The sequence below is a fragment of the Schistocerca serialis genome, chromosome 6, assembly GCF_023864345.2.
Source record: "Schistocerca serialis cubense isolate TAMUIC-IGC-003099 chromosome 6, iqSchSeri2.2, whole genome shotgun sequence".
NCBI lineage: Eukaryota > Metazoa > Arthropoda > Insecta > Orthoptera > Acrididae > Schistocerca > Schistocerca serialis.
Window position 1 is genome coordinate 243888369 of NC_064643.1, and position 19393 is coordinate 243907761.

The window sequence follows — 19393 nt, forward strand, 5'->3', positions numbered from 1 at the left end:
TCTGAATTAAGGTGGGAACTCTCTTTCTGCGATATATCCTACATCCCCGCAACCCTCCTGACCTCAACCTTCAAGAGTCACTGTCCTTCACCCACCTATCATGTTCTCTGTTCCCACTCCAGCACTATACAGCCCTCTACTTCACCAATGTATCCATAGTCTTTTTTACTTTTCTCCTTTTCCACTCCCCCCTCCCTCCATCCCTTTGTCTAACTGCCCGACAGCACCTAGCTGCCCTACACTCTCACCACCTCTTCCCTGTATGTTACCAAAATCAGCACCTTACCATCCCCCATCCGTACCCTGCTATCTATCCTCCTCCCTGCCCCAGCCTTCTCCTTACCCCCATCACCTAGATTGCTTCTTCCATCAACAAACACTGTTGCTCATAGTCTGGCCGCAGCAGCCAGTGACCGTGGTGTGTGTGTGTGTGTGTGTGTGTGTGTGTGTGTGTGCGTGTGTGTGTGTGTGTGTGTGTGTGTGCGTGTATGTGTGTGTGTGTGTGGGGGGTGGGGGGGGGGAGGGGGGGGGTGCATGCGTGCTTGTTGCCTAATTCATACCTTTTAGCCAAAAGCTTCCTTGTTTAGCAGTCTTTTTGTTGTGCCTATCTGTGACTCAACATTTCCACTACATGGTGGGCAGCAATCTATCCTTTTTGTAATATTGTAATTATAGTCTAACTATTGTATTCCATATCACTGGACTACAGGATGACTGGATGGCCGGTGCTCAGTAATTCAAGTAATGACATTGCCTATAATCAGTGGATTGTTGAACACAAAGTTGACTACTAGGAAGAAATTCTAGATTACACTCATTCATTGGTCTATGAACACAATATTAACCATTACTAAGATATTGAAGACTAATGTTGTCATCAAACATATCCTACAATGGAGCTATTATTTCATGATCTTTAATGGTTTTTAGAGCCTCATTCACTGTTATAGCAGCTGACTCTAATGCCTTTGCACTGACTTCCTTATGTGGTGCTAGACATCCATTAAATTCACCATAACGTACACCGCATTGTTTACTTGAAGAATAACACTTGCATGCTAGACCTTACAGATTTTTAGCTCACGCTGCACTGAATAAATTTGAGCCTAGTTGCTTCCACATGGGCTTGGTGACCATAGTATTCAGTCAACAAACTACAGACATCTGAAAAACTCAAGCTACTTGAGTTAGATGGTGGTTGATATTCTGAGCTACTTTCTACAATTGATTAGTAGAAGACAATAAGAGGAAACACTGACAACCAGGGTCAGTCATTTCAGTTGCCTTGCAACAAAGAACAAAACAACAGGAGGAGACCAACCACTCCCATTTGTTTTGTCAACAAGTGAATTACTTAGGGGGAAGTGATGCCAGTTGCTGCTGCAACAAATGTAAAATTTGCTTCTGTTGTTGCTTTTGGTTGACTAACTACCACTGTCACACCGTAGAAAAAGATCTGGCATAGAAACTGAGAAAATTCTGGTTGTATGTAAAATTGATAAATGGGTCCAAGGCTTCCTTTCAGTCCCTTGATGACAAGCCTGGTGCAGCAGTTGAAGATAGCAAAACAAAAGCTGAAGTTTTTAATTTCATGTTCAATAAATCTTTCACAGAGAAGAATTGTACAAACATACTTTCATTTGACCGTCAGGTATACTCCCATATGGACAACATAGTAATAAGAATACCTGGCATTGAGAAACGACTGAAAGATTTGAAAGCAAATAAATGACCAGGTCCAGATGGAATCCCAGTTCGATTTTGCAGAGAGTACTCTATGGCATTGGCCCCTTACCTAGCTAGCATTTATTATAAATGTCTTGCCCAGCACAAAGTCCTAAGTGACTGAAAAAAAGCACAGGTGACTCCAGTATATAAGAAAGGTAAAAGAACGGACCCACAAAATTAGAGACCAATATCCCCAACTTCTGTTTGCTGCAGAATCTTTGAACATAGTCACTTTCCCTCATTTTTAAACCAAGCAACCCACCTTGAACATATTGTCCTGGAATAAAATAAAGTTTATTGTTATTGAGAAGCTTATATACACAAATCAGCACATTTTAGAAAGCACTGCTTGTGCAAAACTCAGCTTGCCATTTTCTTATATGATATACTGAGAACAATGGATAAAGGGCAACAGGCAGATTCCATATGTCTAGATTTCTGGAAAGCATTTGACACGGTGTTCCATTGCAGGCTGTTAACAAGGCTACAAGCGCATGGAATAATTTCACAGATAATGAGGGGCTCAAAGTAATTGAATCCAGTATGTTGTCTTTGATAGCGAGTGGTCATCAGAGACAAGGTTATCATCAAGAGTTCACCAGGGAAGTGTGATGGGACCACCTCTCTTCTCTATATACATAAATACACTCCTGGAAATTGAAATAAGAACACCGTGAATTCATTGTCCCAGGAAGGGGAAACTTTATTGACACATTCCTGGGGTCAGATACATCACATGATCACACTGACAGAACCACAGGCAACAGAGCATGCACAATGTCGGCACTAGTACAGTGTATATCCACCTTTCGCAGCAATGCAGGCTGCTATTCTCCCATGGAGACGATCGTAGAGATGCTGGATGTAGTCCTGTGGAACGGCTTGCCATGCCATTTCCACCTGGCGCCTCAGTTGGACCAGCGTTCGTGCTGGACGTGCAGACCGCGTGAGACGACGCTTCATCCAGTCCCAAACATGCTCAATGGGGGACAGATCCGGAGATCTTGCTGGCCAGGGTAGTTGACTTACACCTTCTAGAGCACGTTGGGTGACACGGGATACATGCGGACGTGCATTGTCCTGTTGGATCAGCAAGTTCCCTTGCCGGTCTAGGAATGGTAGAACGATGGGTTCGACGACGGTTTGGATGTACCGTGCACTATTCAGTGTCACCTCGACGATCACCAGTGGTGTACGGCCAGTGTAGGAGATCGCTCCCCACACCATGATGCTGGGTGTTGGCCCTGTGTGCCTCGGTCGTATGCAGTCCTGATTGTGGCGCTCACCTGCACGGCGCCAAACACGCATACGACCATCATTGGCACCAAGGCAGAAGCGACTCTCATCGCTGAAGACGACACGTCTCCATTCGTCCCTCCATTCACGCCTGTTGCGACACCACTGGAGGCGGGCTGCACGATGTTGGGGCGTGAGCGGAAGACGGCCTAACGGTGTGCGGGACCATAGCCCAGCTTCATGGAGACGGTCGCGTATGGTCCTCGCCGATACCCCAGGAGCAACAGTGTCCCTAATTTGCTGGGAAGTGGCGGTGCGGTCCCCTACAGCACTGCGTAGGATCCTACGGTCTTGGCGTGCATCCGTGCGTCGCTGCGGTCCGGTCCCAGGTCGACGGGCACGTGCACCTTCCGCCGACCACTGGCGACAACATCGATGTACTGTGGAGACCTCACGCCCCACGTGTTGAGCAATTCGGCGGTACGTCCACCCGGCCTCCCGCATGCCCACTATACGCCCTCGCTCAAAGTCCGTCAACTGCACATACGGTTCATGTCCACGCTGTCGCGGCATGCTACCAGTGTCAAAGACTTCGATGGAGCTCCGTATGCCACGGCAAACTGGCTGACACTAACGGCGGCGGTGCACAAATGCTGCGCAGCTAGCGCCATTCGACGGCCAACACCGCGGTTCCTGGTGTGTCCTCTGTGCCGTGCGTGTGATCATTGCTTGTACAGCCCTCTCGCAGTGTCCGGAGCAAGTATGGTGGGTCTGACACACCGGTGTCAATGTGTTCTTTTTTCCATTTCCAGGAGTGTAGTTTGGTTGACAGGGTCGACAGCAATCTTAGGTTGTTTGCTGATGATGCTGGGTGTAAAGTAAGGTGTCTAATGTTATTGGTCGTAGGAAGATACAAGATGACTTAGACAAAATTTCCAGTTGGTATGATGAATGGGAGCTAGCCTTAAATGTGGAAAAATTTAAGTTAATGCAGATGAGTAGGAATGTCAAACCTGTAATGTTTCGATACAGTGTTACTAGAATCCTGCTTGACACAGTCAAGTCATTTAGATATCTGGGCATAACATTGCAAAGTGATATGAGGTGGAATGAGTGTCTGAGAACTGTGATGGGGAAAGCACATAGTTGACTTCACTTTATTGGGAGAGTTTTAGGAAAGAGTATTTCACCTGTAAAGGAGGCTGCATATAGGATGCTGGTGCAACCTATCCTTGAGTATAGCTTGAGTGTTTGGGATCTGTACCAGGTTGGATTGAAGGAAGACATAGAAGCAATTCAGCGGCAGGCTACTAGGTTTGTTACCGGTAGGTTCAAACAACACGTAAGTGTTATGGAGTTGCTTCAGAAACTCAAATGGGAATCCCTGGAGGGAAGGCGATGTTCTTTTTGAGAAACGCTATTGAGAAAATTTAGAGAACTGTCATTTGAAGCTGATTGCTGAACAATTCTACTGCCACCAACATACATTGTGCGTAAGGACCATGAAGATAAGATTTGAGGAATTAGGGCTTACACGGAGGCATACAGACAGTTGTTTTTCTCTGACTCTATTTGCGAGTGGACAAGGAAAGGAAATGACAAATAGTAGTAATGGGTTTCCTCTGCCATGCACTGTACAGTGGCTTGCAGAGTAGCTACATCTAAAGATGTAGATGCTGCTGCAGCATTTGCTGCTGTTGTAGTTCTAACTGCTGCTGATGTCGTGTTTCCTATTTTTCTTGCTATTGTTATTGAAGTTCCAGCTACTGCTGCCACATCTTCAGCACTACAGGACCCATGTGAAGTTTTAGTCAGTTGCTTGATGAGAAACATTATCATTGCCGCTTTTCTTCATTACTTTGAAGAAGGTAGAAACAATATTCATGATCAGACAGTCTTCAGAGACCAGTTGAAACAAATAGGCAATTCAGTGTGATATAGGAGGGTTTGAACTTAAATAGTGGCAACTATTTATTCACAACCAATACAAAAGAGTTACATGTTTGCACCTGTTACTGTCCTTCAAAGTAGTCACCAGTGTTGTGGAAGGTGTAATATACCATTAGCAGAGCCTGTTCTGTTGATGGTGTGAATGGAGCAGTCTACTGCCTGCCGAATCTCTGGAACAGTTCTGAAGCGAATGCCACAAAATGGTTCCTTCATCTTTGGAATCAAATCAAAGTCACAAGGACGTGGTGGATGGTACAGTACTTCCCAGTCCCATCGATTGAACAGAGCAGCCACAGCTTGCACTGTATGTGCCCGCACATGTGTCATGCAAAATGATGGATGGATTGAGCAGAAAGCGTCACTGCTTCTTTCACAAAGCTGCTCACAGATGATGGTGACTTTGATCTGATTCCAAAGTGAAGGAACCACTTCGTGGCGTTTGCTTCAGAACTGTTCCAGAGATTCGACAGGCAGTAGACCGCACCATTCGCACTATCAACAGAACAGGCTCTGCTAACGGTATACTACACCTTCCACATCACTGGCAATGGGTTCTACACAATGCTGATGACTACTTTGCAGGACAGTAACAGGTGCAAAGATGTAACTCTGATTTATTGGTTGTGAATAAATAATTTCCACTATTTAAGTTCCAACCCTTGTATAACAACAGAGTTAATTTTATGAACGTCTGACCAGCCGTGAAGTCAAGAATAAAGCAGAGTTTGCCATAATGAGTGATAAATGCAACCAGAGAGTTATCAAAATCAAGATATGTAATCGGGCTAGGTCAGACTCCAAATATTTTTAGATTAAAGTGTGTGAAATCTTATGGGACTTAACTGCCAAGGTCATCAGTCCCTAAGCTTACACACTACTTAACCTAAATTATCCTAAGGACAAACACACACACACCCATGCCCGAGGGAGGACTCGAACCTCCGCCGGGACCAGCCGCACAGTTCATGACTGCAGTGCGTTAGACCGCTTGGCTAATCCCTCGCGGCCCCAAATATTCATATAATGTGTAACTGAGGTTCTGTATAATGCATGAGTGTGTCTGAGCTACCAGTATTTATTAGCAGTATTTACAAACTGATACTGGTAATACCTGAATGGCTATCAGGTACTATACTTTAAGGAATTAATTTGTTGTCATGCAATTAACAACTCCTTCCTACAAAATCATTACAGGAGCGCAAATCACACTGAGGAATGAGAAGCACCTGTATTGTAACACAAGAATATGCCATGCACTGAACGAGATATCACAATTATTAATAGAACTGCACTCACTGTTACAAAGGGTGGGGCTCAAGTCTCCTCCTGGCCTCTAGCATTTCCATGGTTTCTTTAAACCTAGCAAATGAGACAGACACAAGGGTTGCTCCTTTGAAAACAACACAACCAATTTCCTTCCCCATCCTTGTCCAATTCAAGCATGTTGTCTATCTGTAATGACATCATTATTGGTGACAAATTAAACTTTTATATTCCTTCTTTCTTTCTCACAACCTGTGAAAGAAGCAGTGAAATATTTAGTAAAACATGACATAACTTGCGCACCACAGCAGTGATACACCACTTGCCCCACTTGTAGTGACTTGTTTCTCACTCCCATTATTAAAAGTCGACTTTGGGGCATTTTATAACAAGTGCGTAACAGTGCTAAAGTGTGATTCTAAAGCAAAGAGTGACCTGCATTATGTATTAAGGAACTGGTGATTCTGCTAAGAAATGCGTTCAAATAGCAAACATGTCATCACTGATGTAATGTTAATATCATCTGTTAAAAAAAAAATTCATGTAATCTAAATTGGTTTGTTCAATCTGTATACAAAAAGATGAATTCGTATTGCCTTGCACTGTAAGTAAAGATTTATTAATATAAATATTTTTGTTTCAGAAGGATGACATCTCCACCTTATTCAACAACTTTTCAGACTTATGTAGAGGACTCCCTCCTAATGTTCTGAAACCATTTGTTGAAAAGTCGTTGCTTTTAGCTTTGGAGCACTCAAAAATAGATGAAGGTACGTTTCTTGATGTTTTTATTTTCATTGTTATTTTGTTATTATTAATGATTTTGTCATATTTTTTTCTTATTTTTCAGGTGAAGATAATTCTGAAATGCAGCTGTTTTTTAACAAAATGCTTTCTCAAATCAAAGCAGCTATGCAGAAAGAAAACATTCATGATGCAAATAGAACAATGGTGGCAATTGTTGTGGAAAGTTTGTTGGAAAAGCTTGATGCTGATCACCCAGTGAGTAGCATGAAGCGCTTGTTAGTGTTGTCAGTAGTTCCTGTAATGCATAAACTGAAAGAATTCTGCTTCTTCACTTTTATAAAGGGTTTTTTGTGACCTGGCTTGCTGAGTGTCATGCTCTGGGAAGAAACGGCTCATTCATATCTCTGTAGTGCAAAATATTTATCACCATCAGTATTTGTTATGAAATTTATTGTGTGCAATTCCCCTGAATATCACTGTGTTTCATTCTGGCTTACAAGTTGACTCTGTGATAAATATTAGCAGAATAAGGTCTCATAAAATTTAATCTTGATTTTATGTTATGGAAATTCCTGGGTAGAATAAGGGAAAGGCAACCACTCACCTATACTGGACTGATGTGTGAAGCATAGAAACATATAACAGGAAACAGTGTTCACCTAGTTTTCAAGTTCTTGCTCTTCTTTTTGTAAAAGGCCACACATTCACACATATAATGACACACACACACACACACACACACACACACACACACACACACACACACCAGTGGCCTTGATCAGACTGGTTATTGAAAGCAGTTACATTGGTGTAAGGTGGTGGGGAGGCGAAGGGAGGGATGCAAGGAGTGGATGGATAATGGAAAAGAGGCAGGTCTTTCAACAGATGGCTCAGCAGTACAACAATACAACAGGAGCAGAGAGGGTAGAGCATAAAAGAGATGTAGAAAGAGTGAAAGGGGGGGGGGGGGGGGAGGTTGTAGGTGGAAGGAAAGGAAGACTGTGATTAAGAGGGAAAAGGATAGGGGAGATAAATGGAGTTGGGTTGATAGGGGGGGGGGGGGGGGAATAGCAACAGAAAGAGAAGGGAAAAGTAGGGTTGCAATGGGAAACAGGTTAGTGGAGGTTTAGGCCAGGGAGATTGCGAGATTGCAGGATATGCTGGAGAGGCAATTCCCAGGTGTGTAGTTAAGAGAAATGTATGCTGGAAGAGAGTATGCAAATGGATCACATAGTGAAGTAGCTGTTGAAGTGATTTGTGTTGTGGTGTGCAGTGTTTTCAGCAACTAGATGGTCCAGTATGCAGGCGGTTTGACAGTGGCCATTTGTGCAAGTTGGTTATTTGTCATGCCCACATAGAGTGCTGCACAGTAAGCCAGAGTGTAGATGTAGATGATTAATGGAAAATCTCATATAAGATGTGAAACAAATACTAACAAAGAGATAGAGGGGCTGGCCAGTACTTACCTCAGCTCAGTACAGCCGATAGATACACATAAAACAGAACTGAAAATTTACATTCCTAGCTTTCGGAACTTTGTTCCTTCATCAGGGAGGAGAGAGGGGAAAAAAGGGAAGAAGGGAAAGTGGATTCAGTTACTCACAACCCAGGTTATGAAGCAACAGGGAAAGGTAAACAGGGAGGGTAGCAAGGATGGAGGCATGGTTGTCAGAGGGAAGCCAAAGATATTCTACTGTAAGTACTGTGCCAGCTTCAAACCAAAGAGGATGCACCCTAATCCTATACCACATTATTTACATTCATTCCGGAAACATGCATTCACCGTAGCCAAACTGCAATCCCACATACTTTTCCTCCAGTCCTGCTTAACCTTTGGAGTTACCCCTAAAGGGCTTACCTTAAAAGTTCCCATCTCCGGGTGCAATTCCTCCTTCCACCAGTCTCTCCTGGACTTCCAGAACCTTCAATCCTTAGCCCTTACCCAACTTGTCCTGAATCTCTACACTACTTCATGTAACCACCACTCCCAACAGCTCCTATCTCTCTTCAAAGTCCTCCACCTCTCAAACCCTTGCTTGGAGAACACACTGAGGAACATCATCCTAGAAGCCAGCTGCAAACTTGAGTTCCATGCCACACACCACCTGAAAAAACTATCCACAGTGCTAGTGCAACACCTAAGAAGTGGGGTCCCTCTCCCTATCCCTCACAAACACCAACCACAACAGAACCTTCAACAAACCCCCCTGATAGCCAACAAACCTAGCCTAGCCACCCTACTCAATCTCCCCATCCCAGCACATACCCCACACAGACCAAATCTCAACTATAACCACAGTCAAATGCCACATATCACCAGTCCCAATTCAGTCCTAAACCTCTCATCCAGATCCCTCTCCCCTCCAGAGACATCTGTTCTATCAAAAGGCTTAACCTTTAGCCCCACACCTAAATTCAACCACACTGCCCTGGTTAAAGATCTCCTCTCATTCACCCGGAACCTCAACTGGAAATATCACTTCACTACCCAAACACAGCCCCCAAGTACTAGACCCAGTGTTGAACCCTGTCTAGAACAGTTCCGACTGCCTTCTCAAAGGGATCCTCCTCCCCTCCCCCAAAACCATCCCTTGCAGACATTTCAGGAATTCCTCACATCCAGTGTTGCCTCCCAGTCCTTCTTGAAGAACATCCCGACAACCCCCAACATCACCCCAGCTGAATCCCGTGCCATTAAGGAGCTGAAAATGGACCGCTCTATTGTCATCCTCCCGGCGGATAAAGGCTCCACAACTGTCGTACTTGACCGTGTGGAGTATGTGGCAGAAGGACTGCGTCAACTCTCTGACACCTCAACCGACAAAGCTGTTACCCAGGATCCCATTCCCTCCATCCAGACTGAGCTGCAAAAAATCCTAAAAATCCAAGGTCCCTCACAAGGCCTCACAACGGCTTCCATAGACTTACTCACTCCACCTGAGCCACGTACCCCTACCTTCTACCTATTACCCAAAATCCACAAAGAGAACCATCCTGGCCGTCCCATTGTAGCAGGCTTCAAATCCCCAACCGAACGTATCTCAGCTCTGGTAGACCAGCACCTACAACCTATCACCCGCAGACTCCCATCCTACATCAAAGACACAAACCACTTCCTAGAACGTCTCAAATCCATTCCCACTCCTCTCCCAACTGAAACCTTTCTTGTCACCGTAGATGCTACATCCCTTTACACAAACATCCCACATACCCATGGTCTCTCTGCCCTTGAGCACTACCTCTCCCAACGCCCACCCGAAGATCTTCCAAAAACCTCGTTCCTTATCACACTACAAACAAATCAGGGGAACGGCCACGGGAACCAGGATGGCTCCCTCCTATGCCAACCTCTTCATGGGCCGCATGGAGGAGGCTTTCCTGAAGACCCAACAGCTGCTTCCCCTGGCCTGGTATAGGTTTATAGATGACATCTTTGTGGTCTGGACTCATGGTGAAGAAACACTCCTTAATTTCCTCCATAACCTCAACTCCTTTTCGAATCTGAATTTCACCTGGTCCTTCTCCAAAACCCAAGCCACCTTCCTGGATGTTGACCTTCATCTTGTTGAAGCTCACATCCACACCTCTGTCCATATCAAACCCACAAACAAACAACAGTACCTTCACTTTGATAGCTGCCATCCTTTCCACATCAAACGCTCCCTTCCCTACAGCCTAGGTACTCGTGGCAAACGTATCTGCTCCAGTGACGAATCCCTCAACAACTACACCAATAACCTGACCAGTGCTTTCCTCTCCCGCAACTATCCTGCAGACCTTGTCCACAAACAGATTTCCCGAGCAATACATTCCTCCCCGTCCAACAACAATGTTCCTACCCCCAGACCACACAGAAGCATCCCCCTTGTCACCCAATATTATCCTGGCCTCGAAAACATCAACAAATTACTCCGCCAGGGATATGACTTTCTCAAGTCAACCCCTGAAATGAGATCATCCCTTGACAAAATTCTCCCCACACCACCCAGAGTTGCCTTTCGTCGCCCCCCTAACCTCCATAACATCCTTGTTAAACCCTACAATATTCCCAGACTACCTTCTCTACCCAGCGGTTCTACCTTTTCCCTTCTCTCTTTCGTCCACATCACTCCTATCCCATCTAGATTGTGTACTGCCTTCTCCCACCACTCTTCCTCCTCTCCCCCCTCCCTCACCCCTTGAGCTTTATATTTCTATTTCCACTTCCCCCTTTTCCAACTCTCTCCCTTTCTCTCTTGTTTCCCTGTTTTCCTCTTCGTCACCATCTTCCTCTCTTTCCCCTCACTCTTACTCCCTTCTCCCTCTTTCTACGTCTCTTTTAAGCTCGACCCTCTGTACTCCTTTCTTCTTGTTGTGCAGCTGCTGAGTGATATGTTGAAAGACCTGCCACTTTTCCACTACCCCCCCCCCCCTTCTTGCATCCTTCCCTACCTCCTCCCCACCTCCTTCAGCCTAAGCAAATGCTTTCAATTATCAATAATCAGTCTCGCCATAATCACAGGAGCATGTGTTTGGTGGTCTGTGTGGTTGTTGTGTGTAAATGTGTGTACTTTTACTACCTGGTGTGAATAGTGTTTCCTGTTGTGTGTTTCTATGCTCCACACATCAAACTGCTACAGGTGAGTGATTGCCTTTCCCTTATTTTAAGTAATGTTCATTTTCTGCCAGATGGAACTGGTTAAGAGCAACTAGCATTGTTGCACAGCTTTGGATTATTTGTCACTTTTAAATTCTCTACAAGGACTGGTAGACATCATTTTTATTTCTAATATCCTTTTAGACTCAACAACCTGCACTGTTTTACCTGTAAAACCAACAGTCAAAGGTTTACTGTATCATTAAGGTCAAATGATAACAATAAAATATATTAACCAGTCAGGTGCAGATCATGTAAGGGGCAGTCAAATGAAAACAAGACAGATGAGAAAAAAGTACATAAACTGTTTATTATTTCAAAAGTAATTACCATAACTGTTAACACAGTTATCCCACTGTGAGATGAATCAAGACCTTTTTGGAAAAACTTTTGCAATTGCCTAAAAGAGCAGTGATTGTACCCAGGCGTGCACCTCTTCATCTGAACTGATTGCAACGGCCTGCTTTCTGACTTTATGGAATATGGTGTCACAGTTAACGCACATGGACACTTTGTAGAAACTGAGGCGTGCCATCAAATCCAAACGCCCACAAATGTTGATGGATGGTATCGTTCTGTTGCAGGATAATGCCACCCACATTTTGCTGACATTGTTTCAAGTATGCTCAAAAGTTTCGCAGAGAAGCCCATACACATTGTCCGTAAAGTCCCAATCTCTCTGCAAGCAATTTCCATACTTTCGGAGCCTTGAAGAAAGACATTCATGGCCATCAGTTTTCTTCAGATGAAGATGTGCAAGCCTGGGTAAAATCATGATTACATAGAGAATTGCAAACGTTTTTCCATAAGGGCATTGACTATCTTGTGACACAGTGAGATAAATGTATTAACAGTTATGGCAATTACTTTTGAAATAATAAACAATTTACCTACTTTCCCATCTGTCTCATTTTCATTTGACTACCCCTTATGGAAGCAAAATGTTGTATCACAAAATCATAAACAATGAGTCAATCACAGAGATAGAGAAAATTCAGAAGGAGAATGCTGAGGAGAAATTGATAAACTTAGACAGTGTAGATAGAGAATTTAACTCTTTCTTAAACACATCCATACAATGCTTGAGTCTTGTTTTCCCCTTTAAAAGAAAAAACAGGATAATTTTGAGCAGGAGCAAGGATAAGACATTAAGCTATCTTGTGCTAGGAAGAGAACACTCTACCAAATTCAGAAGAGAAACTGTAGCCAAGGCTTGAAAATCTATTACCAACACTAATGTAAAAACCTGCAATCTGGTATTAAAAAAGTGAAACTCGTGTATTGTGCTCAAATAAAATAAAAAAACTCCCAGAATAATGTGGAATCCATTTGGATCATTGTCAAGCAATTAAAAAAAGAAAACACAAACAACAACAATTGTGACCCAAATAAAATTGAGCCCCAGAAAATAACTCTGGCAAAAATGGCAACACTTTCAAATCAGTGGGTACCAAATGCGGTGATTATTTCCACATAGTGGCTGCAAACGTTGGACCCACTGTTAAACAACAAAATACATATATAGTACATTTGCTTGTGCAATCACTGCATGCACCATCATCAGAAAGTAGCTTTAAAAATGCAACTGGTAAGGAATAACAGAATTTGTAAGGTTACTAAAAATTATAATTCACCTGGCTAGGAAGGTGTTTCTGTGAGACTATTAAAATCTTTCATAGGGGTACTGCTGATTCTGCTTGCAACATGCACAATATTTTGATGAGCAACCCTATTACCATCATCAGGTGCACTGACAAACTGACTATGATGAGTTACATTTCTTCTCCATGCAACTTCAGAGTGCAGTTTCAAAAGCAATCCATGCCCAAATGTGTGAAATAGCCAAGTCAGTGGTGGTGTTTGCAGCAATGGCTGCAGAGATGGTATTAGCAGCCCAACTATTTGCAATCCATTTGCCTTGGAAGCAGTCCTGTCATTTTATTGAATACCCCATTTTTCTCCCTAATCATATTAGGTTGCATCTTCTGTTGAGGGATGACAGTGCCATGGCATCTTGTTTCTGCAGTATTGGATTAGCGAGGGATAGGGACTGGGGAAATATGAAAATTGGAAGGTTATTCTGTAGAGGGGGAGGTTGGATCCAGAAAGGGGAATTTCAATTGTAAGGCTTTTGGCTGGTGGAGGCTGGGTATTCCATGGCTTAGGTAGCATTTAAGGAACAAGATGTGGGATTCCTGCTCCATCTGTCTGTTTCAGTTCAGGAAAGTATCTCTATCCGTAGCTGTTCCTTAAATGCTGCCAAAGCCATGGAATCCCTGTCAACAGCATAGTCATAAAAATTCCTGTCCCTAGATGCCATCCTCTTTCATAATGACCTTCAAATTTTCAGATTCCCCAATCCTTATACCTCCTAACCTGATACACCAGAAACAAGTCTCCATGGTGCAGCCATTCCAGAACCACTTTGCCCCCTCCAGAGGAAACTGTTAATGTGCAGCACCAACTACTTACAGTATACCTCTCAAATTGAAACCCTCACCTCAAACACCTGGAAGAGCACTCCAGACATTGCCTCCAAAAGTTATCAAAATCCTCTTCCCACCGCAAAACACCACTATCCATCAACAGCTATCTTAATACCAGTGAACACTCTCATCGACTCCTCATAGCGCCCAGACCCTGGCTTACTGATCTTTTGCATCTGTCACGTCCAAAACTCCCTCCCAGCATCCTTCAAAACTTACAACCTAATCAAATCTAAAATACTGTTGTAACGAGAAACCTCAGTCCTTTAGAAGTCCTATCCAAAAGCCCCACCTTCAGCCTCACACCCAAGTTCCATTATGCTGGATTCATCAAAGACCCTCTTTCCTTCTTTTGATCCCTATTGTGGAAACATTTGATTCCTATTAATCTCTCCAGCCAAAGACCATTCCAATGCTGAACTTTGTCTCTGGCAATTCGCACCACTATCCAGCTGTGGCCCTCTCTCTCTTCCACATAACCACTCCCTGGTTACCTGCCAGGAATTCCTCACCATCCTTTGCCAAGTACCTTTCCAAGAATGCAGATCTCTCAATGGAAGAAAGAACAGCCATACACAACCTCAAGACAGACTGATTTAATCATCCTTCATCCTCCCTACTGACTAAGACTCCCCCACTGCCATAAAGGATCACAGCAGTTACTTGACTGAAGGCATCTGCCAACTGTCTGGTTCTTTTACATGCTAGCTCTGCCATAGTGATCCCACTCCAGAAGTCCAACATAACCTCCCATCCCTACTCAATTCCTCAGGCCATCATCTCTCAAATCCATCTCCTTCATCACCACAACTACCCCTTACACACTCACCTTCTGCATGCTTTACAGTATTCTCCCCCCCCCCCCCCCCCCCTCCTCCCAGAGGGCTCATGATTCTTCTGTGAGATCATGCGTGGCACTCGTGGGACCCTGAGCTATAGCAGCCCATTCTTCCTTCCCAGGATGCATTTCTGTCCCCCTGCCCCTCCTCTCTTTCCTCGCTCCTTCCCCACTGCCCCTTCCTTCCCCTCTCTCTGTGTTCTTACTTATGTCGACCTGCCTGTTCACCTCATTTCCTGTATTGTTCCCCCTTCCTTGTCTTTTCCATTCTTCCGTTTTGGTATTTTTGGTCTCCCTTTGGGGTTTTACTTCCACTTTGAAATTTTCTCTCCATAATGTGAGCCATTTGGTGCAGAATTCTCTCCCTAGCATCTGTGTACCTGGATTCCTCTCCCCCTTTCCTTTCCCTCTTCCTTCCCTGCTGTAGCCCTCCACCCCGCTAGGTCACCAGCACGTGTAGCCAGTCCACATGGTGGGGCTGTTACGTACCCGTCTGGCTGAGCCCTCTGACAACACAGGGATCACATTTCTGATACCTGAGCTGTTGCTTCCCCATGTACACCTAGAAGTGGTTGCTTGTCATTTTGGAGCATCAGAATGCCCAGCAATGGTGCATGTGCCAGATGGCCTGTGCTGTGGCTTGATGGCACCCATTGGGAGAGCCTCTGTTCAGAGTGGGTGGTATCAGGGTGGATGCTTTGCATATGAAACATATCAAGCTCCAAAAATCTGGTTGTTCTTATATTGCCATCTTCTCAGTTTGGTAACGGATCACTGAATGCTGCTTCTTATGACTCTGTGGCCTTCCTTTCCCTGGCTACACACTGGGAGGAGGGCCAGGATCGCCAGCTTGGGTGTCAACACTTTCTCCACTACCTGGTCTGTATTAGGATCAACAGGGCCACATTCAGTGCCACAAAGCCATTATTTTTGTGTAAAATATTGAAGACAAATTTGGTGAAGTGGAGTTTCTCAGTAAGATGCCATCAGGCTCCCTGTGATCAAAACTTCTTCTGCCACTCAGTTTGCAGCCCTTTGTGCTAGTGATGTGCTTGGCGATGTCCCAGTGTTCATTACACTTCACTAGTCTTTGATTATGGTTCAGGCAGTCATTTTTTGTAGGAACCTCATTCTTCAAACTGATGAAGAACTCCAGGCCAATCTGGAATGACAGAGTGTTCATTTTGTTCAATGTGTGCAGAAAGGTCGTGAGGACAATTGCTCCAACACCAGCACCTTTATTCTGGCTTCTGAGGAGATAACCACTTGGAGAAGATTGAGGTTATGCGTTATTGGTGTGACATGAAGCCATACATCCTGCCACCTATGAGGCACTTTCAGTGCTTGTGTTTTCGGCACATGTCTTCCCAATGTACAGCAGACCCTCAATATGGTGCATGTGGATACCCACACCATGAAGGGAGCCCCTGTGTACTGCTCCCCATGTGTGTTAATTGTTATTACCGCCACTCTCCATTCTCACTTGACTGCCCAGCTTATAAGAAGCAGAAGATGATACAGGATTATAAATCACTCGATTGTTTATCTTACACTGAGGCTTGTCAGAAGCATGACAGGCTTCACCCTGTGTCTGTGAATTCTACTTGTGCCTCTATTATGTCCTTTCCTCCTCCTCCCACTTCATTACCCTAGTCCTGTCCCTCTCTCCTCTCCTCCTCCTCCTCCTCCTCTGTGATTACCATGCCCTCCCCTCTAGGTGCTGATCCCCCTCCCCAGCTGAAGAACTGTCCCCCATCTTGCCAGTGATGGGGCTCACCCCCATAAAACCTCCACCTGGTGCCTCTCAGGCCAGTGGCCTGCTACCACAAGTTGGCCGCAGGAACACAGTCTGTGTGCCCCAGGTTGCCTCCTCTCCTTCTGTTCTGGATCTTGCAGAATCCTGCTCTCCCTCCGTGCCCTGCCCTCCTCACCCTATGAAAGAGTCCACTGGGCTTTGCATCATGCTGATTGGCTCCTCTATCCCCAGGTCATGTTTACACCCTCTTTGTCACGTGTGATCTATCCGATAAGATAATCCATGCTGCCAGCATTGCTGTTCCCCTCTTGACAGTCCATGTTCACTATCGGCCAGTTCTATGATGGAGCATGGCCATTGCTTCCACTATACATGATCCAGGTCAAGGCCCCCTGCTGCCTCCGGAGGTGCCATCTTCTCCCCCGCAACCTAAGTCTGACTGCTTATTTGTGGGTGATATCCCATCGTCGTTGGTGAGGAGTGGTGACCCAGTGGTGTAACTGGTTCCAGCTCATTCCCCTTCCATTTGGATACCTGCTCCATGCTTATTCTATGGAACTGTAATGGATACTACCATCACCTCCCAGAGTTGCAATCCCTTATTGCCTTTTACTCGGGAGCTTCTGTCATCCTCCAGGAGACTCATTCTACTGATGCTCACTCACAGACCCTTTGTGGGTTCCATGCTTTCTGTTGGAACTGTGTCAGCTCTTTGATGGCATCTGATGGCATTTGTGCATTAGTCTCTATGAATATTGTTAGTACACAGATCCCACTTTGAACCACATTAGAAGCAATTGCCATCCGGGTCCACCTGAACTCTGCAGTCATGGTTTGCAATCTCTACCTCCCTCCTGACAGACCACCTGTATCTGCTTCCCTAACTGCCCTCTTTCAGCAACTCCTCCATCCTTCCTTCTCCACGGGAATTTTAATTCCCCCCACACTTTGTGGGGGAGTGCTTTCTTATCTAGTTGGGGGCTCCTCATCGACCAATTTCTTGCAGACCATGACTTGTGCATTCTTAATGGTGGTTCCCCTACTCATTTTAGTACCACATATTGCACTTTCTCTGCCATTGATGTTTTTACTCTCTTCCCCTTCCCTCTCTCTCTTCCCCTCTTCTTCCTTCCTTACTTTTCTCACCACACCATGACCTCAGTGAATTGACCACTTCCCTTTCCGTTCCCACCTCCAAATGAAAAGCTTACCCCACTGGGCTTTGCATCGTGCTGATTGGCTCCTCTATTCCCAGGTCATGTTTACACCCTTTTTGTCATCTGTGATCTATCCGATAAGATAATCCATGCTGCCGACATTGCTGTTCCCCTCTTGACAGTCCATGTTCACTATCGGGCCAGTTCTGTGATGGAGCATGGCCATTGCCTCCACTATACATGATTGTTGTTGTTCCTTGCAACATCTTAAGTGGCATCCAACCTCTGCCATTCTTATTACCGTTAAACATCTAAATGCCAAAGCCCAGGCCAGTTCTGTGATGGAGCATGGCCATTGCCTCCACTATACATGATTGTTGTTGCTCCTTGCAACATCTTAAGTGGCATCCAACCTCTGCCAATCTTATTACCATTAAACATCTAAATGCCAAAGCCCTTTACTTAATCAAACAGAGCAAGTGGGTGTGTTGGGAACTCTTGCCTCCTCTCTAAGGTCTTCTGTCCCTTTGTCACGGGTGTGGGCTACATGTCGAACCATCCAAGGTTGTTAGTGGCCATCTTCCATTCCAGGCCCTACCCTTCCAAGTGGCCCTTCTGCAGGTTCATCAGTTTATCGCAGAACACTTTGTGACCTATTTTACAATGGCATTGGTGTCAGGCTCCTACCAAGCCACCTTCCTCCTCCAGAAACAGCGGGCTGAAGCTCCCTGTTTATGTTTTAGCCCTTGTCAGTCAGAGTTCTTCAGTGAACCTTTAAATGAATGGGAGCTTTTTCTGGCCAATCTTTCAAAATGACAGCATCTCCTGCATAGATATTTAAGCAAATTTGGGTCCAACGCATCTTCCCCTCTCAGTGGAGTAACAGTATTGTGATTCCTGTTCTTGAGCTTGGCAAGAATCCGTCATCCCTTGATGGTTACCCAGGCAATCAGCCTGACCACTCTCCCCTGCAAGTTACTAGAACAGATGGTGGCTTGTCAGTTCAATCAGGTCTTTGAATCTTGGGACCATGTATCTCCTTACCAGTGTGGCTCAGGAGAGATGGTCTCCAATCGATGATCCGCTTCAATTGGAAACAGCAGTTTGGCAGGCCTTTTCTCACCACTGCCATCTTTATACAGTTTTCTTCAATCTTCGTAAGGCCTATGACATAACTTGGTGCCATCACATCCTCCTTATGCTCCATGAGTGGAGTCCTTGGGACCTTCTCCCAATTTTTACTTGCCAGTCCCTCCTCCACCAGTTGTTCAGAGTCTAGGTTGACACTGTTCTCAACTCTCCACAGACCCAGGAGAATCACATTCCACAGGGCTCTCCATATTAAGTGTCCTCCTTTTTGTCACTACTGTTAATGGACTTATGGCCTCTTCCAGACCATTGGTCACCCCTGTTCTGTATGTGAATGATTTCTGTATTTGGGCTAGTTCCCCTCGCTGGCCTCTGCGGAATGATTGCTCCACCATGCTCCACATGCTTCCATGTTGCCACTCTGACATAGTTTTCAATTCTCTCCCTTTAAGTTGAGGGCAGTGCACATCTGTCATTGTACTACAGTCCCTCCTGATCCAGAGCTCT

The 19393-nt window shown here is 44.9% G+C and overlaps 1 protein-coding gene across 4 annotated transcripts in view; it reads left to right on the top strand.

Moving 5' to 3' along the window:
- The window catches only part of LOC126483699 (focadhesin), a 288818-nt gene that overhangs the window by 201785 nt on the left and 67640 nt on the right, over positions 1 to 19393 (top strand). For all 4 annotated transcript variants that reach the window (XM_050106786.1, XM_050106787.1, XM_050106788.1 and 1 more), the window contains exons 14-15: positions 6821 to 6947; positions 7028 to 7179. In XM_050106786.1, coding sequence (XP_049962743.1) covers positions 6821 to 6947; positions 7028 to 7179 — 279 coding nt within the window. The remainder of the gene's footprint in view (positions 1 to 6820; positions 6948 to 7027; positions 7180 to 19393) is intronic.